At 36.2% G+C, this 26,248-nt stretch overlaps 1 protein-coding gene across 2 annotated transcripts in view; it reads right to left on the reverse strand.

Annotated features, from left to right (window-relative positions):
- The window catches only part of LOC106869970 (thymocyte selection-associated high mobility group box protein TOX), a 142,401-nt gene that overhangs the window by 5,294 nt on the left and 110,859 nt on the right, over positions 1 to 26,248 (reverse strand). Inside the window, exons 4-9 of one of the 2 annotated variants that reach the window (XM_089338223.1) lie at positions 23,575 to 23,710; positions 22,131 to 22,211; positions 20,353 to 20,625; positions 18,200 to 18,330; positions 9,236 to 9,301; positions 1 to 2,070 (exon numbers count right to left, since the gene is read on the reverse strand). The exon at positions 1 to 2,070 is cut by the window's left edge and continues 5,294 nt beyond it. In XM_089338223.1, the coding sequence (XP_089194349.1) occupies positions 2,010 to 2,070; positions 9,236 to 9,301; positions 18,200 to 18,330; positions 20,353 to 20,625; positions 22,131 to 22,211; positions 23,575 to 23,710 (748 nt within the window). In that variant the 3' untranslated portion in view covers positions 1 to 2,009. The remainder of the gene's footprint in view (positions 2,071 to 9,235; positions 9,302 to 18,199; positions 18,331 to 20,352; positions 20,626 to 22,130; positions 22,212 to 23,574; positions 23,711 to 26,248) is intronic. The other variant, XM_089338224.1, reaches the window with a different exon arrangement.

Raw genomic sequence — 26,248 nt, forward strand, 5'->3', positions numbered from 1 at the left:
CAAGAGGAACAGCATCAAAGTTTGCAGTTTAGACTGCAAGAAAGCTTTTAGGAGGGATGAAAAGTTGTAAACTAAGACAATGTTTTGGCACACTTAGCATGTGGTATGAAAAACATAGAAAAACAATCCTGTCACATATGTGTCACAAACTCTAAATTCTGTTGGAAGAACTTATGAACAACCAAATAAATGAAAAACGTACTGAGAGTGATCTGGAGAGTAAAGTACTTCTACAACAATCTATTTCAAAAGAAGTCTGCATTTTGCTGGTTTTGTTGAAGAGTTATAAGAAATGTTCCAAACCTGGACCAATAATGTGGAGTCTAAAAGCCTAAAGGCTCAAATGAAGATGGCAAAAGGTAATTAGATAATTTTTAGAGAGTACATAAAAAAAAAAAAAGCTAAACAGAATAGTACCATCAAAGTAACATAAGCCTTCTTTATATGGTTTAGTTAGAAGAAGAATGATAGTACCAATGACTTATTTTTAGCAAGATCTCTGAGAGTGCCTGGGGGAGAGAGAGGAGGACAGCATACATTTTATTGGATGCAGCTGTGCATTGTTAACCAGCTAGAGGAGATGTTCTCTTGGGGTTAAAAAATTGCAGTAGAATCCACTTGAATGGACAGCCATGTTAAAGTGGCTACGAATATTACTTGCCAATACATTACTGTAGTTGGCAGCAGTGTATCAAGGTACAGAAATATCTTCAGATCAATCAAAGAGTTATTCCAAATACTTGCAACAGGTTGGTGGTACCCAAGGGCCACATGCTAGATTTCAGTCAATATATAGAAGAAAGATATAAATGCAGTAGCTTATAATAAGTAAATGTAAAGGGTGCAGAAAAGGCTGTAAGACTAATGAGAAACTACCTCTTTAAATGGTTATGTAACGACATCCATGATTTGCTCAATTAACTTGAGGTGATCTAATTAGAGTAATTGGTGGCTGTAGCTAAAGCACAGTAGTGTTAGAGTAAGACATGCGAAGAAGTTGAGAGCTGTAGGCATCAAAAATTTTCTTTCTCAATACAAAGAATGATGAATATGAGACATTCGATGCCATTAGGTAGTGAGACCTATGTCGTTGAATGTGGAAAGTGTGGAGGAGCTAGAGAAAAAGAGTCAAGTACCATCATAACCAGCATAAAATATACAGTTCACAAATGAGTTGAGAAGGTAGCTCGACATTAAAAGTTTTGGCCTAAGATAGACCTGGTTAAGTAGACCTATGGTCAGTAGCATTCCAGCTATGACCATCCCAGTTTTCCATTAAATTAATCTCAGATTTAAATTTTTCCAAATATGTCCCTTTTTTTCCCCCTTCACATTAAAAAAAAAAAAAAAGATTTGAGAATGATTTGGCTGTTATATCATCGAATAGGCTGACTGGCCCTGCAGATATATAGATGTTCCCTCACTGGCTAAAATCATTAAAGATATAAAAACAAAGTACATAAGAGAGGCAAATACACTGGAACAGCCACTGTTGACCACCTATAGGGTGTAGGTGTAAAATGGACTGTCAGTAGTAAACCCCATAAAAGATCTGAGAAAAAGTGGTTAAAGTTAGATATATAAATGTTGGGCCTTAGGAGATGCTGGAGGATTGAGAAAAATGCCACTACGCTGTATTTGGGACCTAATAAATCCATGTCAGCATAAAAAATTGTATGCTAAAACAATGATGATGATGATGATGATGATGATATATAATTATATATAAAATATATTTATCTCTGTGTGCTGTCTATGTATGTTTATATGCTTCTCATGTATACACACACAAACCATTATATATATATATATATACACACACATTATATATATATATATATATATATATATATATATATATATATATATAAATATATATATGATCTTGTATTAGTATGGAAATTGTACATTAACATATAAGTTATTAAACTGCCATAGGACAAGCAGGCAACTGTACTGTTGCTGTCCATCTGGCAGGGGTCACTTGGTCTAGGAGGCCAGAGATCATTTTACTTGACAGGATAAGAATTTGTGGCTTGTCTCGTCGCGACCCATCCAGTGAAGACATCTCTGCAATAAAGAAGAAAATAAACGAGTAAATTTAATTGAAATTAATAAAATCATTAGAGAAAAAAAAAAACCCTACAATTATAACAACAACAACAACAAATTGCTCATTTATAACAGAAACCTGAAAGCTGAATAGTTTCATGTCTTGCACCCCTTCAGGACACAACTGTGATTGCTGTAGGATTTAAAATTGTTTTGGGTTAGAGGCTAGATAGGAATGAGGTTAGTATGCACTGCTGGATGTGTAATGTAAATATACATGTGCAACAGAGTACAAGTGTATTGAGAGAGAAGTTAGGTATAGAGTAAGCCATCAGATTAATATAAAATTGGGTTTATTATAACTGAACATAAAAACAAACATTAATATATATATATATATAATATATATATATATATATATATATATATATATATATATATATATATATAGAGAGAGAGAGAGAGAGAGAGAGAGAGAGAGAGAGAGCAATAAGAAAATGGAGGGGATTAATAGCGACGACTAGAGAAACATCCAAGTACCTCTATTTCATCTACTAATTACTTCAGTCTACTGGAGTGATAAAGGTAGAATGAGGTATTTTACCTCTAGACTGAAACAGCTGTAATATATTATCCCAATTTCCATCACTATATGTTATATTTTTTATAATTACTGATATTTTATATTTTGAATTTTAAATATTAATATATTATATTATACCATATATGTAGGGCATAATATGTCATATGTGTTTGTATATTGTTATAATTGTCCTTTTAGTAAATAAACAAATAATTTGTCATAATATAATGTCTAAAAGTTGATGAATACCACCTCTTGATCCCCTCCATTTTCTTATTGCTCTATAAATTAATAGTAAAATAACTTTTTACCCTCACCCATTTATTACACTTGGTAATGTAATTGTCATGCAATGAAAAAACACTAATGTAATAATAATTGGGTATTCTTCCAGCAGTATATTGGATAGATATTATCCCTTAGTGGGTTAGATTCACAACCCATAACTTTCTTGGATATATATATATATATATATATATATATATATAAATTTTTATATATTATATTTTTATATATATATTTTTTTAACATATATCATATTTATATATATATATAATTTTTATATATTATATATATTTTTTAACCGGATGAATGCGAGTTTGTCCTTTAATTGGAATAATTTCCAAAGATTTCTAATGTCTTTTCTTTGTATTTTACTTTGTATAAATATGAAAACTTGTATAGAAATAATCAGTATATGATTTAACTTATTAACAAGTTAGATCATATATATATATATATATATAACCCATGCTCGTATGGAAAGCGGACGTTAAACGATGATGATATATATATATATATACATATATATATATATATGCGAGTAAAAATAAATACAAAAAAGGGGTTTTGTATGATTGTGTATAGAGGAATATATTATTTTGTTTAAAAGAGTTCCAACACTGTCTGTTTTTTATGTTTTATTTATATTCCTGCAAAACCAATGTGGGATTTAGAATATGGAATATACAATATATAATATAATATACAATATATAATATAAAATAAAAATGGATGGTACTATGAAATAAAGTATTGAATGTCTTATTGAATATATGGAATATGTCTTATTGAATAGATGAAATATTGAGTGTTCAGCATGTCGTGTGTGTGTCAAGTCAACACCTGAACTAAATCACTGAATGGTGATTATTCTAGAGTAAAACAAAATATGCATTCAATAGAACTGCATTATACAGTGGGATATGCTAGGCTACAGAATATTTGTTCTTATTAGCAGTGTTCTTTTTTAGGTGGTTTGGTTTAGCCTGGTTTCAATGTAAAGAAAAGGAAATAAAGCAGAGTTTTTGTAAGAAAGAGGGAATGGGATGAAATGGAGGGGGAGTCATCTGGTGGGATGGTCAGAGGAGTAGTAAGAGTAAATGTGTTCAATCAGGCTGGTGGTTGACCAGAAGGAGGGAAAGAATAGAGGATTTCATCTTGAAATAGTGTTAGAAAATGATGGAGTTGGATCATGAGGTATTGAGATAGAGGGGGATGGAGAGAGAGAGAGAGAACATGTTTAAAATGGAGGGAGAGAGAGATGCAAAAGGGTAGCAGGCATGGCTATGTACAAAGAAGCTTGGTTTTCAACCACACGGTTCTGGGTTCAGTCCCACTGTGTAGCACCTTGAGTAACTATCTTCTACAATAGGCCCAGGCTGATCAAAGCCTTGTGAGTAGATTTTAGATCTGTTAGATGGAAACTGAAAGAAGCCCATTGTATATATGTGTGTGTGTTTGTCCCCCACCAGTGTTTGAGAGTTTACATCCAAATATCTTAGCAGTTTGGCAGAAGGGACTGACAGAATAAGTACCAGGCTTTAAAAAAAAGAAGTACTGGGGTTGATATGTTCAAGAAGACCCTTCAAGGTGGTGCCTCAGCATGGTTACAGTCCAATGATTGAAAGAAGTAAAAAGGTAAAACAATATATGTGTGTGTGTGTGCATGCGTGTGTGTGCATATGTATGTATGTAGAGAGAGTGAAAGGAAGAGACATATTTAAGAAATAGAGACAAACAGTGAAAATTACAAAGGGAAAGAGATGTAGGAAAATGTGTGTATATACAGAGAATGAGAGCAGAGCTGGTTAGAGGTGCGTTGATCAATCAGTGTACAGGTAGCAAAGGTGGAAAATTGCGAAGCGAGTGGAGTGATGGTGGTATGAGTAAGAGTAGCAGTGGGGAAACAATAAGACGAATCAACAACAGTAAAAACAAAAATGATTGCTAAAAGATATCTACAGCAATTTCTACCAAACAAGTAAACAGTCTCTGTCATTGCTCTCTGCTGATATTCAAGCCATAGTAACTTTTTATAGCTAATCCTGCCAGGTGTGGGCATGTGGTAAGAAGCTTGCTTCCCAATCATGTGGTCTTGGGTTCATTCCCACTGTGCAGCACTTTGGGCAAGTGTCTTTTACTATAGCTCTGCTCCTACTAAGGCTTTGTGAGTGAATTTAGTAGATAGAAACTGAAAGAAGCCTATTGCATACATATATGTGTGTGTGTGTGTGTCTTTGTGTTTGTTCCCCTGAACTGCTTGACAACCAGCATTGGTTTGTTTACATCCTTGTATGTAACCTAGTAGTTTGGCAAAAAGAGACTGATAGAATAAATACCAGGCTTAAAAAGCAAAAAAAAAAGCACTGGCGTTGATTTGTTTGACTAAAGTCTTCAAGGTGTTGCCCCAACATGGTCGCAGTCCAAAGATTGAAACAAGTAAAAGATAAAAGAGAAAAATAACCAAAGTAACAGGAAAATAAATGTGGGCAGCATAAATGTGTGTTTCCGAGAACAAGTACAAGTGTGGGAGGGAATGAAGGCTGAAATAACCAACAAGAGTAGAGGTGAGAGTTAGAAAGAGAACAGACAAACTTATACCTAACAGTGTCAAACACATATGGTTCCCTAAGTGGTTGCTAGTATTACAAGGGAGATAATTATATCTTTGTAATATTTGGTGGGAAGTTAGAAATCGGAATTTGAAATTAAGGAATTATAAAGGAAAAAAAATGCATAGAATTTATATATTTAATTTTTTGTCATGTGTGTGTGTGAGAGAGAGAGAGAGAGAGAGAGAGAGAGAGAGAGAGAGAGAGAGAGAAAGAGAGAATGAAGAAGAATTAAAAACATGTTGATTTCTGAGAAAATTTGAGAAGCAAAGAAATTGGCGGAGCGAAAAGATGAGTATTGAAAAGAAGAGATAGTGGAGTAAGAAAAAGATGGGAGTGGCATATAAGAGGTAGATGTGGTAAAAGTGATGGGGATGATTAAGAAGATGTAGATAGGACAGAGAAGATACAAAATAGCATAAAAAAAAACAACAATAAAATACAGCAAACACATGATCAAAGGAAAAAAACGAGAAACTAGCTACTTGTAAGAAAGAACTGAGAACATACCAAAGTACTATCTTCTACAACAGTTGACAACACATAAACAGCCCTTAGATAGCAAAACAGCCCAGATAGCCAAATAGAAAATACAAGAATGGAAGGAAAAAAAGAAAAAGAAAAAAAAGAGAAAAATTTCCTTGTTTTCTGTTATAAAGTAAGCATTCCAACAAAGCATTCCAAAAAGCAGTAGCAGGAAGAGCAGAATGGAGTTCTAGAACAGGAATTAGACATACTATAATTTCAGCCAAATACCAAGCATCTTGACTGTTACAGTCAATGTCTCTCACCTTCTCCAGGTACCTGTTGTGTTCAGTAACATTCTTTGAATTTTAAATCTATGGCTACAGATAGATCACATTCTCTGGTCTGTTCCAGTATTAGGAGAATAACTAAAACAGGAACATCCCTGGGTATGGGACAAAAGAATAAGAACAATCTATATCCATAAATTTAATATCCACTTTGAAATTTACAAAGTTGCTGAATATGACAAATACCGGTAGTATAGAGAAGGCTGGAGGATACAATTCTATGACTATAGCCACCAAGAGGACGACACTAGTCGAAATATATTAGTGTGAAATAATTCCTCATCACAAAAATTCAGACTATATAACATATCTATTAATATTTAGCAAAAGCCACAGAGTGACCCAAAGGCCAAGAGTTTCGTGCATTGGCACTTATCAAAAATTTTGATGAGTGCCAGTGTATGAAACTCTCAGTGATTGAGTCACTCTGTTGCTTCTGTTAAATATTAATAAAACAATACACATATGACTCGTGTTTTGAGTTCTAGTTTTCCTGTTTGTATCACCATACATACATACATATATATATACATACAGGGTGTGATGGATAAATTGTCGCCATTTTATATCTTTAATTTTGCACATGAGGTTTGTTTGTTTTTGATTTTGTCGACTACATAGTATATTAGGGTCAGTTGAGCACTGTCTGTGAGAAAAACAGCACCATGATGCAATTCACTCTGCCAGAAATTTGGAAACGATATGCTGTACTACTTGGCATTCGTGTCAGAAGCTCCAATACGAACATTTCAGAGTTTTAGGGTGTCAATCTGAGGACAGTGCATCAGATTTGGAAAGAGTTGGATGAGCCTAATAGTGATTATGAAGGTATGGCAGCTCAAAAAACTCACTTTGATCGTTCTGATAAGAAAAGAACTGAATTTGTTGGTGAGATTCAGGCCATAGTTGACAATGATCCCTCCAAGTCAATAAGGTCCATTGCCAGAGATATGGGAGTGTCAGTGTTTCTTATCAGGCAAGTAGTGCATGAAAACATTTGGTATTCCTCATACAAGATGAGAAAGGGCCACTTTTTTATCCTAAGCCATCAGAGACAAGAGGAAAGACCGTACAATGAAGCTTTTGAACAAACTCAAGCAGACCCTCCAAGCAAACATGCTTTAGTTTTTCTCAGACGAGAAAAACTTCTTCCAGGATCAGATGGTGAACACACAGAACTGTTGGCTTGCCATGTCCCAAAAACATGTACTGAGAGTGATAAAAATCAAACATCCAGTCAACATTATGGTGTTAGGAGTGATAGCGATGTTATGCCTTCATTCATCTTCCCACACAGCCTCAGACTCAACACGGAGGCCTACATCAAGTGCCTGGAGGAAGTAGTGCTGCCCTGAGTCAAGAGGGTGGAAGTCCCTATCTCTGGCAACAGGACACTGCACTATGCCACACAAGCAGGAGAGACCAGTCAGACAATTTCTGCAACTACATCACCCCTAACATCTGGTGACCTGACTTACCAGACTGCAAACTCCTTGATTATTATGTGTGGGGTGCAGTTGAGCAAGAGACCAACAAAACTCCCTGTAACACCAAAGATGAACTGAAGGTAAGGATTATGGCAGCATTCACTAACTTAAAGAAGGGGACTGTCCAGAAGAGTTGCAGGAGATTCCGAAATCGTCTGGATGGCGATTTTATTAAATAAATTTACTCTTTTGTATTTCAAGATATTTTTATGTAATTTCAGTAAATATATCTGTTAACATGTCAGTGTTATTTTCCTTTTTGCATAATTTAGACGACAGTTTATTCACCGCACCCCATATATATATATATATATATATATATATATATATATATAAATAAGATTGTGATGAAACATTTCACTACACTTATAGCATGGTCAGAATCAAATTCAAACTTTTGCCTACATCAAACTCAAAAACAATGCAACCGAAATGAAAACTAGTGGCAACAGCAACATTGTAGCATGCATGCATACACATGCATACATACATGCATGTACACAGTTAGATGAAACAACTATCTGACAATTCTTAAAATAAGCAATCAGCCCAGTATTATTCTGTGCACCAACATAACATAAACACACTGTAAGCGTGTATATATGTGTTAATGCATACATGTGTCATGGTTATTAGAGTTTCAAACCTAGATGCCAAAAGCTTTTCATACAGCCAGCCATACTCAATACATAACTTAACCTACTACAATAAACATACAGCCAAACCATATGCGTTCGCATCACAAGTGTTTATCAAGTACACTTGTATTTTCAAATATGTGAGTGTATATATATATATATATATATATATATATATATATATATAAACACATACATACAGATACATGTAGGCATAGCTGTGCAGTTGAGAAGCTTGCTTCTATGTAGTTTTGGGTTTATGTTCCACTGTGCGGCACCTTGGGCAAGCGTCTTCTACTATAACCCTGGGCTGACCAAACCCATGTGAGAGGATTTGGTGGACGGAAACTGAAAGAAGTCTATTGTATATGTATATATGTATGCCTGTATATGTATTTGTGTGTGTGTGTGTTTTTGTGTATCCTTGTCTTGAAATTACATTATGATCGTAAATAAGCATCACCATGATACAAACGATGATGTTTGTTTCCAGTCTTCCATGAGAAACATGTCTGGCCATGAGGAAGTATTTCCTTGCTTGGAAATACGTTAGGGTTGGCGGCAGGAGTGGTATCTGGCTGTAGAAAACCTGCCTCAGCGAATTTTGTCTGACCCATGCAAAGCATGGAAAAGCAGACGTTAAATGATTATGATGATACACACATACATACGTATATACATACATAGATAGATAAGATAAGATATGTTTAAACTATTGCAACAGTGGACAGTGACGAATCACTAAAACGGATGTTCACAGGGTTACCTTTGCTGTTTGACACTGAGGCAGCAGGGTCGTCCGATTTGGACTGTTTGACTGCACAAGCCGACTCTACAAATAAAGGAGTTGTCAGTGAACGTACAGTGTGTTAATCAGTAGCAATCAGACTTTAGAGGCAAGAAACAAATTATTAATTAAAGAGAGCAAACAGTCAGAGTTAGAAGAATGTAGAGAGAGAGAGAGAGAGAGAGAGAGAAATATATAGACAGAGAGAGAAAGAAAGAAACAAACAGAGCACGTAAGTAAATGTAGTGTGATTAATCCTTTCAGGATTATGTTTCAAAATGAAATACATTGTTTATATATTTTTTTGAAAATAATTAGTAATTTGGCAGGAATTTCAGTAAAATAACTAACTGTTGTAACTAAGATGATATTTAGAAAGATGACTGACTGCCTGACTAAACTGAAAGCTTTTAATTTCAGCATGAATATTTTAACACTTTTCATGCCACAGACACTAATAAGCGTCTCTTATCTATAATTACGAAATCCTAGTGATGCACATATGCATTGCTCACAGGCAGCTGTAAAATCTCAGGGGGAATTATGTGTGTCTTTTGACTGTCCATATGGGATTTCATAGTTATAGATAAAACATGTTTACATGCGTACGTGGTATGGATGGTTTTAACAGGTACAGGCATCCTCTTTCAAGAAGTGGGCCACGTGAGACATAACTCATTATCAGGTGGGCTGCATAACTAAAAAAAAATTCAAGGTAATTTTTTGATAGGCATGCCATTCAGAAGGTCCCTTAGACCCACAATTTGCCTACGACTGCTTTAAAATATGACTATTTTTATCATAGAACCAGGCAGGATGATGTAAAAAGGGTTAAGAAACAGAGTGAAAGTGAACAAACAAAAGAGAAAACGCCCACTTTTAATCAACAAACAATCACAATTAGCAACAGGAGGAAGTGGGTGGAGTGGAGAGAGAGAAAGGAACAGTATGTGCAGTAAAAGCAAGAGTGGTAGTAGTAGTAGCAGTTAGTGTCAGAGTTGTGGCTATGTTGTTAAGATTGCTTTCATTTTCTTTTTAGGAAAAAAGCAAATAAATAAATTAAAAAATTTAAAAAGTAAACATAAAATAGAATTTGTTTGTGCATTGGTAACAGAGAAAATAAATAGCAATAATTTGTGAAATATTAAAAGTAAATTAGAAAAATTTCCAAATACAAAAAAAAAAATAAAATGATAATACTTTCATATTTCTTTATTGCCCACAAGGGGCTAAACATAGAGGGGACAAACAAGGACAGACAAAGGGATTAAGTCTACATCGACTCCAGTGCATAACTGGTACTTAATTTATCGACCCCCGAAAGGATGAAAGGCAAAGTCGACCTTGGCAGAATTTGAACTCAGAACATAACGGCAGACGAAATAACGCTAAGCATTTCACCCGGTGTGCTAACGTTTCTGCCAGCTCACCGCCTTATTATAATACTTTCTACTATAGGCAAAAGGACTCAAATTTTTGTAGGAAGGTGTTTGTTGATTATACTGACTCTAGTGCTCAACTGATACTTATTCTATGAGCCCCACAAAAGAATGTATGGCGAAGTCAACCTTGGCTGAATTCAGAACATAAAGACAAATGAAATGCCGCTAAGCATTTTGTCCAGCACGCTAACAATTCTGCCACTGTTTCTAACATAAGCACAAGACCAGAAATTGTGTGTGTGTGTGTGTGTGGGTAACTGGTACATTATTTTCTTGGTTTACTAGAATGATGAAAAAAAAGCAAAGCTGACCGTGACAATATTTGAACTCAAAACATAAAGGGGCAAAAGAAATACCACAAGGTATTTTGTGTGATGCTTTAACAACTGTGCAAATTCATTGTCATCAAAAATATAATAATAATAATAATAATAATAATAATAATAATAATAATAATAATCTTTTCTACTAAAGGCACAAGGCCTGAAATTTTGGGGGAAGGGGCTAGTTGATTCCATCAACCCCAGTTCTCAACTGGTACTGTATTTTATTGATTCTGGAGGGAACTCAGGACATAAAAAGCAGTGCAAAACATATGAAGCTGCAAGGTATTTGGTCCAATATGATAACTGTTTTTGCCAATCCACTGCCTCAATAATAATAATAATGGTTGCAGATTTTGCCACAAGGGCAGCCATTTTGGGGAAGGGGATAAGTCGATTACATCAACCCCAGTGTTTCACTTAATTTATCGACCCTGAAAGGATGAAAGGCAAAGTCGACCTCAGTGGAATAATAATGATGATGATGATAATAATAATAATAACAATAACAATAATAATGATAATTTTGATAATAATAATAATAATAGATGCCCTGATGCAGTACTAGGTACTGGTTTTCATGGCTTCTTATCTTAATTGATTGGAAGTGTTATCATGTACATTGTTTTGTCTTGGTATAAAAGATGGGCTACAGCAAATATTCTGCTTAATACCACACATTTGCTTGTCAGTTGTTTGACCTCAACCAGTTGAGCATGTCCCTTGGTGGCTGATGATATGTGCATCTCTGATCATGAGCAGAAGTAGTGGGGGAGCATCATAGCCATGTGTTGAGAGGAAATCTCTGGGGTTTGGATAATTCATCTTTGGAAACATGGGTGTTTCGTTCAATATCTTTAAACAAACCTTATTCAGGAACCTTTTTAGCGGGATGGGCTATACTCAAACTGAGAAAATTCTAACTGGGCTCCACTTGCAAGGTCATGCGCTGTTTATCTTAATATGAGATCACCATGTTGCACACATATGGTTGTGATGCATGTGCCTGGTGTACCTCTGTCAGACAGGTAGTCATGAAGGGTATACTGGGCTTCGTATATTTTACCCCAGTGTCACTTTGATGGCATGCGCTATTCTCTCACCCAATAATAATGATAATAATAATAATAATAATAATAATAATAATGGTTTCAAATTTTGCCACAGGGGTAGCAATTTTGGGGGAGGAGATGAGTTGATTACATTGACCCCAGTGTTCAACTGGTACTTACTTTATTGACCCTGAAAGGATGAAAGGTAACGTCAACCTCGATGGAATTTGAACTCAGAACGTAACGATTGGTGAAATGCTGCTATGCATTTTGCCCAGAGTACTAACGATTCAACCAGCTTGCCACCTTAATAATAATTATTCATAATTTTTGGCACAAGGCCTGCAATTTTAGGAGATGGGGCAAAGTGAATTACATTGATCCCCAGTACTTGGCTGGTATTTTACTGACCCTGAAAGGATGAAAGGCAAAGTTGACCTAGCTGACATTTGAACTCAGAGTGCAAAGAACTGGAAGAAATGTCACAAAGCATTTTGTCTGGCAATGCTAACAATTCTGCCCAATAATAATAATAATAATAATGATAATAATAATAATGATGATGATAATAATTTCTACTATAAGCACAGCACAGAGCCTGAAATTTTGGGGGGTGGGGGGCTAGTCAATTACATTGTCCCAAAGTGCAACTGGTATTTATTTAATCACCCCCCCCCCGCCCGAAAGGATAATAACAGCTGAAAATTGTAAAAAGATTGCAAAGATTATATAAAGGAAAGAGACAAGACATAGCACACAAGGAGGAAGGGGGAAAGAAATGGAAGTGTGAGAAAGAAAAGGAGGGAGGAGAAGTGAATAGATTAGAGAGTGGGAGGTCTGATTTGAAGATGAAGAGGTGAGAGGGAAGGAGGGAAGGAGAAGGAGGGAGGGAGAGGGAGAGAGAGGGGGGGTATAAATAGAAGAGAGAAGTTGAAAAAGAATTGAATATTGTACTGACATTGAATAAATACAGCAAGTTAAAAAAAGATGAATGCGATAGAAGTGTAAACAAAAACACTGGTGATGTGTGGATATGTCACTACCCCACACACATTTTATAGGTGTGGACAGAAAACATCGAGGCATGGAGGTTATCACCGTTTTTCATATATATATATATATACACAAGAATAAGGGCAGGGAATTGTCAATTAGTAATAGAATTAATAATTAACAATTTTGCCAAGTAGTTCAGTATGAAAAAACCTTTATCGGTAAAACCATTTATCATCATAAATATACAGGGATTAGCATTGAGTTGCTTCTCCAACATACTGAAAATTTAGAAATAGCAGTCAAAGAACTACTGCTTCTAAACTACAAATTTTTCTCTAAACGGATGGCGATATTTATGGCACACATAGAACAAAAAACCAGAGGGAAAAAGAGAAAAATTTGTAGTTTAGAAGCAGTAGTTCTTTGACTGCTATTTCTAAATGTTCAGTATGTTGGAGAAGCAACTCAATGCTAATCCCTGTATATTTATATATATATATATATATATATACATATATATATATATATATACATATATATATATATATACATATATATATATATATACACACATATATATATATATATATATACATATATATACATATATATATATATATATACATATATATATATATATATATATATATATATATATATACATATATATATATATATATATCTATATATATATATATATATATATATATATATATATATACATATATATATATATATATATATATATATATATATATAAACATATATATATATATATATATCTATATATATATATATACATATATATATATATATATATCTATATATATATATATACATATATATATATATATATATATATATATATATATATATACATATATATATATATATATATATATATCTATATATATATATATATATATATATATACATATCTATATATATATATATATATATATATATACATATATATATATATATATATATATATATATATATATACATATATATATATATATATATATATATATATATATATATATATATATATATATATACATATATTCTATCTCATTCCAGGGTGAAAAACTAGAGGTAGTCGATAGCTTCCGCTATCTGGGCGACCAAGTTAGTAGTGGGGGTGGGTGCGCTGAAAGTGTAGCTGCTAGAATAAGAATAGCCTGGGCAAAGTTTAGAGAGCTCTTACCCCTGCTGGCGACAAAGGGACTCTCACTCAGAGTAAAAGGCAGACTGTATGACGTATGCGTACGAACAGCCATGCTACATGGCAGTGAAACATGGGCTGTAACTGCTGAGGACATACGTAAGCTCGCAAGGAATGAAGCCAGTATGCTCCGTTGGATGTGTAATGTCAATGTGAATACCCGTCAGAGTGTAAGTATCTTGAGAGAAAAGCTGAACATTAGAAGCATCAGTTGTGGTGTGCAAGAGAGACGATTGCGCTGGTATGGACATGTGGTGAGAATGGAGGAGGATAGCTGCGTGAAAAAGTGCCACACCCTAACAGTTGAGGGAACCCGTGGAAGAGGTAGGCCCAGGAAGACCTGGGCTGAGGTGGTGAGGCAAGACCTTCGTACATTGGGCCTCACCGAGGCGATGACTACTGACCGAGACCTTTGGAAATGTGCTGTGCATGAGAAGACCCGGCAAGCCAAGTAAGATCGTTGCCAGTGCCCCTGGACTGGTTCTTGTGCAGGTGGCACATGAGATGCACCATTTTGAGCGTGGCCGTTGCCAGTACCGCCTGACTAGCTCCCGTAGGATTTTCGAGCGAGATCGTTGCCAGTGCCCCTGGACTGGCTTGTGCAGGTGGCACATAAAAGACACCATTTCGAGCGTGGCCGTCTTCGTGCGGGTGACACGTAAAAGCACCCACTACACTCTCTGAGTGGTTGGCATTAGGAAGGGCATCCAGCTGTAGAAACTCTGCCAAATTAGACTGGAGCCTGGTGTTGCCATCCGGTTTCACCAGTCCTCAGTCAAATCGTCCAACCCATGCTAGCATGGAAAGCGGATGTTAAACGATGATGATGATGATGATGATGATATATATATATATATATATATATATATATATATATATATATATATATATATATATATATATATATATATATATGAAAACTGACAAGAAAAAGAATAAGCTCAATAAACACATGAACAAATGAAAACAAACGAACGTGACAGTTTTATTGTTAAAAGAAATGGTTCTGCTTTTAGCTGAATAATTCATATCAGAAGAATATGAAAATAAGCAAAACTAAAAGCAAATTAAAATGCCAGAAAGTAATAAAGAAACTTAAATTTCAATAAAAAAGTTATAAACAGAAAAAGGACAAAACAAAAACCATTAAAAAATAATGTATGACCAGGTTTATTTATTTTGAGGGTGAAGTATGAAGAAAACACAAAGGTTTACAGGAGTTGGTGGTAGTGAGGTTAATGAGTACTATGAACTTTTTGAAACGAAAGTGAATATGTAGGATAATATCTATGAATAGCACAGTCAGCCCAACAGCTTGATATTAATGCAAACTGTCTCTTTCCCTTATCAGATTATGATGTCATAATTCTGTATGGTTGGAAACAAACAGGTGATAGTTATAGTAAAGGTGTACCAGCCAGTGTAGCTAACTGGTTAATGTATGATAATATATGCAATCGTTTTTTGTTTAAGTTGGTTAGAAGAGAAAGGAGCCAGGATTGTGGAAATCTATATGTTTGATGCCCAGCCTGAATGCTTGCAACAGTGAACTCAGACACACAGACATACATACACACACACACACACACACACACAAGCATGCACACAAACATACAATGGACTCTCCTGTCATTAGATGACATATGAAGATCCTGCAATTTTTTGCTTAACAACCACATGGATAATTTGTTTATAGAGATCAAATGTTTGTCTTCACATAAGCTCACTCCCTCTATCAAACTGACATTACCTGTATGGTGGCACGACATGCTACATGCATGTCAGATTACAAAATGATTGCAAGGCAGTGTGAAATGAAGTGTTTTGAACATAGCAATACATAGTCACTTATCTGCTCAAAATAGCATCCTCAATCTTTCTGAGTAAACATCCTACAGCCTTCGAAATGGGCCCAATAATTTTTAGCCAGTAGGTCTTGACCCCCCTCCCCCTCACACACATCACCACCACCACCACCACCAAAAAAACCCCAACCAGAACAAACAGGAGGTTGATAAAAAAGCTGAACTTTAGGTTTGAACCTTAAAATGGTATGTTGGCCACCTTATTTTCTACATATGTTTGATCAGTTGTTCTTGTGCCATAGGTCAACTCAAGCAGAGCTGATTGATTAGGAATACTTATATTGAAGACTGTGTGCCATGTGAAAGGAAACCAGTATTTTGAAATTCACAACATTTGGCAGCGCTTTTAGTATCTAGAACAAGATATTGCCATTGTCAACAAGATAATAGATAGATATATCATCATCTAACATCTGTTTTCCATACTGGCATGGGTTATATATATATATATGAGAGACTTAGAAATATTAATAACTCTATATATATATATATATATATATATATATGAATTTTAAAACAATTTGATTTGGTTCCATGACACCTAAAGTTTTGCAGGCTTCTTACAGAAACCTAATTCATTCAGGCTCAGAAACTGTTTGTCCACTCATATATATATATATATATATATATATATATTGAAAAGTTTGACATGAGCTAATGAGAAGGTTATCAGCTTATGAGCTAATAATTTCATCTTTAGAGATGAGAAGGTAATAAACACTCTTAATCATTAGGCCACAGAAGCATAACATGTGAGACATGCGGCGATGATTGGAGGCCAAGCAGATCTTGTGGGGGAAGTCGTTGTCGTCGTTTAACGTCTGCTTTCCATGCTAGCATGGGTTGGACGATTTGACTGAGGACTGCTGAAACCAGATGGCTACACCAGGCTCCAATCTGATTTGGCAGAGTTTCTACAGCTGGATGCCCTTCCTAACACCAACCACTCAGAGAGTGTAGTGGGTGCTTTTACGTGTCACCCGCACGAAGGCCAGTCAGGCGGTACTGGCAACGGCCACGCTCAAAATGGTGCATTTCATGTGCCACCCGCACAAAAAAAAAAAAAAAAAAATGTTTCATATCTAAAGGTGAGATAATCTGAAGAAATTATGATTTTGATATCATCAATACAGAAGTTATTATCCATTCATATTGCATGGCCAGACTTACATAATCCAGTGTCCATTCACAATCACCAAGCCATACAAATAAATTCAATGTCCGTAACCTGGCCAGACCAATACACTCACAGTTCATCCACATCATGTGGTCATATACTCTCATCACCTATTCATACCATATGGTCATGCCAATGATACCATTGTCCATTCATATGTGAGATAACCAACAAATCAGTCATCGTCCATTTACATTACATGTCCACACCAACACAGTCAATCTCTCACATATACCAACCACCAACAGACCCTCTCATTATACTCCAGTCAAGTCAGAGAGGTCAGCAACTCACTACATATAACAACATACTGCAACTATAAACATCATATTGTCAAAGAAAAACAAACAAACAAACAAGCTAGATTTGGACTTTGTTACTTCCAAGTATCTTTTATCCATTACTTGTTTCAGTCACTGGATTGTGCATATGCTGGGGTACCTCCATGAAAGGTGTAGTTGAACAAATCAACCACAGTACTTGTGTATACATCTATATACACATATGTATGTATATGTATGTGTATACACACACACACACACATATATATATATATGTATATAAATACACACACACATATATGATGAGCTTCAGTACAATTTCTGTCTACCAAATTCACTAACAAATCATTAGTTGGCCCAAAGCTATAGTAAGATTCTTGCCCAAGGTGCTGCACAGTGAGATTGAACTAGAAACCATGTAGTTGCAAAGCGAACTTTTTCATCACACAACCATGTGAAGAACCCCTCCCCCACAAAAAAAAAAAAAACCCAACTAAAATCTGGTGTAAGCCAGCTGTCTTATGTTAGCTGAAAAGTGTATAAATGCAAAAATAAATACAAACAGATTAGACAACTTACCGACAATGGCTGACCACACACTCATTACTGCAGTATTCACTGTCCCAACCTGGGTTGTCGATTGCATTATTTTGACAGCCATTACGTACACACATGCCAGGGCCAGCACTGCACATACCTCGTGGACCCGCCTGGAACAATGGATCATTGGGTAAACATTAATAGGTGATATATTTTAAATAAAAAAAACAAGAGAGAGAATGATATATATATATATATATATATATATATATATATATATATAGAGAGAGAGAGAGAGAGAGAGAGAGGCATCTGGTGCGGGCTCCTGCCTGGCCAACTCCAATCAAACCATCCAACCCATACCAGCATGGAAGGTGGATGTTAAACGACGATGATGATAATGATGATGATGATCTAAATCGGTGTCCCATCATAAATTGTGAGTTGAAACAATGTTTGGGGGACACTTGTACCTCTTGCCCCAGCAAGGTAGTGGTGGTGTTGGTGTTGGTAGTGGACCTACCCAGTTGTATGAAGTAACATGTTATTGATCTTCAAATCATTGTAGCATGTTTTATTGAAGGTTCCTGTGTTATTTTCATTGACTAAGACACTTAACTTCACTTATCAACATACATTACATAGGTTGTACCCATATGTGGGTATTTTGAAAATACCTCACGGTATAGTTGCGGACTGCTCTTTGGCAAGGCATAGCACCTGTTCAGCCACCCTGCCAGGGATATGACAAAATCATGGGGCTACAGCATGGCAGATTGTGAAGAGGTAGTGGAAGAGCTCAGTTGAGCCAATGGTGCTTCTTACATTGATGCTCAGTGGAAGAATCCTTGAGGATCAATAGTCAGGATCAGTAAGATCTATGAAGAGAATAACTAGAATGCATCCATAGGGGTGGCATCCATGGTTGTTTAATCAGCTAATGAAAGACTAACACTTATGACTCAAAATTCAAATTCATAATAAGGGAATTGGATGGCAACAGAGTAATGGGAATCCGCAAAAGCAGTAAAAAGTTAAAACAAAAACAAACAAAAAAAAAACAACACAGGCTATAAACTGAACCTCTCTGTGGTTGCTTGACTTGGTAGAAATAACAGTTGAATTGTGCTTAAATTATACCCTACTATCTTATAAAAGGACATATTGGATTAGTGTTGTCCAAGGTAAACCACATCCCAAAATGCTGGAGTGGCCATGACCTGGAATGTCATTGATCACAGGTACACTTGTCAGTGTGTGATTATTTAGTGGTTATTGAAGTGTGTCAGTCTTGAGCAGGATTCGAAATGGCTCATTGAAGTGGCTGTTATTTACAACTCAGTTTTGTCAATCAAAATAACCTATGGTACCAGAACATCCAAACATTATTTTCATAGAACAGTGAGAGGTAAGTCTTAGTTTGACTTTTTGCAACCCTAAAGATTCTGCTCATGCATTCACAGCAAACAAGGCACAGGGCCAGACATTAAATCATGTAGGTGCATTTTTAGCCACTCCGATGTGTACACATGGCCAGTTATACGTTGCTGTGAGTAGAGCAATAGACTCCAGTAATTTGCAAATTAGTGTTGACCAAACAAAAAATATCATCTATAAAGAAGTTTTGTAATCATATTGATATTATCGAAAGGAATATGATGGATAATTTAGATAAGGAAATTTGTGAACTTTGAATGTATATGAGAATAAACAAATGTAAAATGGTGTAAACAACTAAAATAAAAGTATATCTAAATGACACTTTTTTTTCTTAATACTGATTGCAGGAAGTTCTGGCTTTCTTCAGGAATGGTCCACATAACCATTCATGATACAGACGCTGAGAGCCTATTTCAGTTGGTGAGTGAATTGTCATCATATGTCACTTAGTCGCAAACACGTGTCATATAGCTGCAATAGAATGCTGTATCACCAACAATAATGTGATTTCTCTAAGACACCACCCAGTAATCTATCAAGTCCATTTACACATTTCTCAATACATACTGTTGTTATGACTCACCCCACCCCTCATTTTATGCCTCCATCGTAGATGGGTAGATTTGCTAGTGCTGATGATGATGTGATGATATGGCAGAGATAGTAATAGTGACATTGGTGGTGATATTGATGAAATGATAAGAAGTGATGATAAGTGCCAGAAAAAGAAAAAAAACTAGAACATCTCTTACCTGACTGACAATGGTTTGCTGTAAGTTGTTGTGTATTGGAGAAGTAACCGTACTGGCATTTGATACCATATTTTGGTTTGGTATCTGGGGTGGGGAAGAGTAAGGGATCTGCTGTAAAGGAGGTGAGTCCGAGTGCATTGGGGTCATTTGCGTGTAAGTACCAATAGAGTTGACCTTGGTCATGGGGCCAGTAGTCGTGACACTCATTAAATCCTTTGAATTAATTAACCGATTTTGTTGTAATTTTTCTGAACTGAGGTCATCAATTGGAGTCTGGAAAGATGGAAGGTATAACAATATGTACAGATCAAACTTCCAAACATTTGGAGGATATTATGAATTCACTTCACTATGAACCTTATTTTGTTTATTAATCTGCAAGAACTATGACATAAGGAACAAAAGGCTTGAAATTGTGTGTGTTATTTTACTTTGTCATGTTTGCATTTCTTAGCTGACTTATGAAGTTTAACTCTTTAGCATTCAATCTGGTCATTTTCAGTCTAAATATTCTTTCTTTCTGTTTTTTGTTCAAACTGGCTAGGTCCTGCCTCACACACCTACTCTACATTGTTATTCTAAAAATAAACAGTCATACAATTGATATCTCAAAGCTAAGAGATAATGCACAATTAATTCAAAATAATGTGAATAAATAAGCATTGTATTTGACAGAGTAATCTGAATGCTAAAGTGTTAATTCTTCTTGTAACAAGAAGTTACTGTGTGTTCAATTAAGGCCATAAAAAGCTTCAACACTATTCTTGATCATTTCAATAAGTCTGCTCAGATTTGAAGCTTCACTAAGGTAGAAGCTATTCAGCTATTTGTGAGTTAAATCTCAATTGAAGGACAAGTGTGTGTATGTGTCAGGCCAAGTGATTAAGGAGTTTCTAAGCAATCATGAACCATGCACTCCAACTTTGGTCTGATAGTGGGTCATTGTAAGTGCCCTCGGTCACAGCTTCCAGTTGCCCCAAGTCTTGTGGTGAAATCGTGTAGAAGGAAACTGAATGGAAGCCTGTTGGATGGATGGAGTGTACCGGTAATTCTATGATACAAGACATACACTGCTTTCTGGCACTCTGTTGGTTATGACAATGAGAGTTCCAGTTGATTCAATCAATGGAACAGTCAGTCTGCTCATGAAATTAATGTGAAAGTGGCTAGGCACTCCACAGAATGTGACAAGGCTGGTCCTTTAACATACAGGTACAACACATTTTTGTTAGCTGAATGGACTGGAGCAACATGAAATAAAGTGTCTTGCTCAAAGACACAATGTGCAGCTGCTAATCGAACTCACTATCTTATGATTGTGAGCCGAGTACCTTAACCACGAAGCCACATGCCTTCACACTGCCTTCAGTGATGCAATACACATTGCCTATGATGACATGAAACATATATACAACCTTTGGTGACAAAAGATACACACAGCCTTCAGCGACACAGGACATACACTCCCTTTAGTGATACAAGACATACACCAACTTCAGTGACACAAGATATGTACTACCTTAAATGACACAACATACATGCAGTGACACAAGACATACACTGCCTTCAGTGACACAAGACACATACACAGCCTTCAGTGATACAACATACAAAACCTTGAGTGATACAGACTACCTTGAGTGACTCAAAACATACAGTACTTTCAGTAATACGTGACATATACTACCTCCAGTGACACAAGACAAGCACTACCTTCAGTGACATGGCATACACTGTCTTCAGTGGCACAAAACATTTCGGTGAGGTGACAGTCTTACCTGAGAAACCAGACTGGCTTTGTATGCTGCTAATTGTTTTAGATACTCCTTTTTGGCAGTTTCAGTTTTCTTTTTGTACACCTGAAAGATAAGCCCAAAACACGTATTCCATTAGAAGTGATGATGATGATGATGATGATGATGTAGTAGTAGTAGTAGTAGTGCTATGCTAATAGGAATAATATTGGAATAAAAAGAAATGAGGTTTCTAGTAAGAGCAGTATTAACAATAAGGAAATTGTTCAAGAAATATCAGTCTTGACCACATGATGCCAGTTTATGTCCAGAAAAAACTGTTGCTGCTGTTACTGCTTCTGCTATTGTGGTTTCCCCCCCCCCTAGTTTCAAGTATGTGGGAATGAAGAGAATTATAAATTACAACAGCTGCTGCTGCTGCTACAACTACATTTTCCAACATTCTATCACTTTTGACAACACAAGCAATAAATAATACCAACAACAACAATGATTTCAAAGTTTGGCACAAGGCCAGCAATTTTGGGGAAGGGGGTTAAGTCAATTACATCGACCCCAGTGTTTCGCTGGTACTTCAGTTATCGACCCCGAAAGGTTGAAAGGCAAAGTCAACCTTGGTGGAATTTGAACTCAGAACATAAAGATGGACGAAATGCCACAAAGCATTTTGCTTGGTGTGCTAACGATTCTGCCAGCTAACTGCCTTAATAATAATAATAATAATAATAATAATAATAATAATAATAATAATAATGGTTTCAAATTTTAGCACAAGGCTAGTAATTTTTGAAGAGTGATAAGTTGATTACACTGACCCTAGTATTTAACTAGTACTTTTATTTTTATTGACCCCAAAGAGATGAAAAGCAAAGTTGACCTCAGAATAATAGAGTTGGAAGAAATGTAACTAAGTATTTTGTCTCACTTGCTCATGATTCTGCCAGCTCAACAGCTTAATAATAATAATAATAATAATAATAATAATAATCCATTCTCCCATAGGCACAAGGCCTGAAATTTTGGAGGGGGAGACTAGTCAATGAGATTAACCCCAATGTTCAACTGGTACTTATTTTTACCAACCTCAATGGGACGACAGGCAAAATTGATTTTGGCAGAATTTGATCTCAGAATGTAAAGCCAAATGAAATGCTCTGAAGCATTTTGTGCAGTGAGTTAGTGAGTCTGCCAGCTTGCGGCCACCATAATGATAATAATAATAATAATAATAATCCTTTCTACTATAGGCACAATGCCTGGATTTTGTGGGGAGGGGAGGGGGGGGTACTCGATCACATCGACCGACCCTGAAAAGATAAAAGGCAAAGTAGACCTCGGCGGAATTTGAACTCAGAATGTAAAGACAAGACAGAATGCCATCTGGCATGCTGAAGAGCCTGCCAGCTCATTGCCTTAATAAAAATAAAAATAATAATAATAATAATAATAATGATAATAATCTACTCACACTTTTGTGTTCAGGGTCAAGTCCATCCCACATGGAAGCAACAATTTTGGAGACTTCTCCAAAACTGGCATTGGGGTTCTGACCCTTAATGGCTGCTTGGGTATCACGGAAAAACAAGGCATAGGCTGATACAGGCCTGCAAATAGAAGAACACAAAGCAACACTACAGATTAGCTCAACGGTGCAGCTAGGCTAAGAATTCTAGTGCGCTGGAGGCACTACTGTTGTTCACTAGCATAAAACATGTCTATGCACGCATGCATTTCAGTAGAAAACACAACACCCCCTGCTCCATACACACACACACACACACCTACATTTTGGTAGAACAATAATGCTACTGCAAATTAAAGCATACAGTCATTCAGAAAACAGATGGAGATAAACATCCCTACACCTCTTTTCTTCTTTCTCTTTCTCTCAGTCTTTCTTTGTTTTGTTCTTTCATTTTAGAAGGAAAACATATGCCAGATGGAACTGCTGCTGCTGTCACTGCCGTCGCTGCTAGTGGTGTGGATGACTGTAATGGTGGAGGTGCTGCTTCTGACTGCCACAATAATGGCAAGGAAAATGAGGAATGGTAATAAATGTAGGAGGGATTTGTTTGGCAGTAGGATGGTACAGAAATGAGAGAGGGAAAGAGAGAAAAGGCATGAGAGATAGATAGAAAGATAGAGATAGATAAAGAGAAAGAGAGAGAGAGAGATGTAAGTGAAAGTCACTTACGAAATTAGTTGATTTGAATTAGATCTGAGTTTAATGAAATAATAAGGAGAAACAATGTGAAATCAATACAATAGAGAAGAGAAACTTCCACAAACACACACGCATATAAATACACGTGTATGTGCGCACTAGTGTACACATACACACACATCTCATAATATTAATTCTACATATTACACACCACACACATCATGGATGCAAAATATTCAACATTACTGATTCACACAGACTCGCACAATACATAACCATACATGTGGTTGAGTTTGGTGCTGGTGGTGTTAGTGGGTTTGCAGAGTTAGAGCAATCTGTGTTATTTCAGAATTGCTTAAGTTTTGATGAGAAGAGGAGACAGTTGTTAGAAAATGCATGTGAGTATGCGTGCATCCATGTATGTGTGTGTCTGTGAGAGCATGTCTGTGTGTGTGTGTGTATCTATGTGTGCATGTGTGTATGTGTATAAAAACTGGTTGTAAAGTTACATAAGTAATTAAGGGCTGAGAATTTCACAATTCTGTATTCTTGAGTACTACACAGCTAATTAAAGCTATATATATGTACTCTTATGTACTGATTTCCATTTCTCCTGTTTCTTCCAAAATACCCCCCCCCCCCCCCCAGTTTGTGGCTGTGTAATTCCTAACCATATGGTTTCGGGTTCAGTCCCACTGTATGGCATCTTGGGCAAATGCCTTCTTATACAGCCCTGGACTACTGTAGAAGACACTTTCCTTCTCAGAAAGGTGAAAGGCCAAGCTGATCTCAGCTGTATATGAAATTATAAAATAACTGAAAACAAGATATAGTCCAGGACCTTACTATTTCTGCTAACCCACTAGCCTGAAAACAAGGATTTTCTGACAATGCCGCAAGTCCACACTTTTATAGGAGACAAGGTCAACTGAATCAATCCAGTATATTACTGGTACTCATTCTGTCTACTTTAATGAGATCTGAACTTGAGAATACTGATTTCTAACATTTGTGCCAGGCCTGAAATTTTGAGAGCAAGAACAAGTTGGTCAATTTGATGTCACCGTATCAGTAACGAAGGAAGGAAATTGCCAGAATCATTCGAGAGCATTAAACAAAATACCTTGCAGTATATGTTCTAGCTCTTTATGTTATGAGTTCCATAATTAGTATTTGTCAAAGAAATCACCACAGGCAGGAATCATTCCTTCACCTGATGGTGCAAAGAATGAAGACATGAAAATATTAAACAAACCACACTAGGATTTGAACTCAAAATTTTAAGGTAATATACAATTATGAATATCACAATGCTTTTTTGTTTAGTCCAGCACTCCAATAATATTCATAATGGTAGCCATTAAGCCTCAGATCAGTAATAACTGAAGCAATCATCAAAAGCATTCAAACCATAACCTTATTCATTTATGTTTCGTAGATGCGAGACTACATTATCCAGCACTGGTATAGTTATGTGATGCATGTGGATGAGGACAGCTGCATAAAAAGGTGCTGATCTCTAATAGCGGAGGGAACCTGTGAAATGAATGGAAGACATGGGATGAAGTAGTGAGAAATGATCTTTGGATGCTGAGCCACACTGAAGAGATGACAAGGAACCAAAACTTGTGGTGATTTGCTGGACTTGAGAAGACATGTCAAGCCAAGTAGAATCGTGGCCATCCTTACATACAGGCATGTCCTTTATGGCCACGCCCTCACTCACTCTCCCAGCTGAGAGGTCTTTGTCTTGCAGGGGCTGGTGCCATGTAAAATGCACTCGTGCTGGTTTCACATAAGTGCACCTGTGCCAGTAGCACTTGAATAGCACCCAGAACACTCTGTGAAATGGTTGGCATTAGGAAGGGCATCCAGCCGTAGAAACCATGCGAAAACAGACAAATGGAGCATGGATAGCTCTCCAGCTGGCCAGTTCCTGTCAAACTGTTCAACCCATGCATCATGGAATGTGGATGTC

This window comes from Octopus bimaculoides, chromosome 20 (assembly GCF_046866305.1).
Source record: "Octopus bimaculoides isolate indiv1 chromosome 20, ASM4686630v1, whole genome shotgun sequence".
Taxonomy (NCBI): domain Eukaryota; kingdom Metazoa; phylum Mollusca; class Cephalopoda; order Octopoda; family Octopodidae; genus Octopus; species Octopus bimaculoides.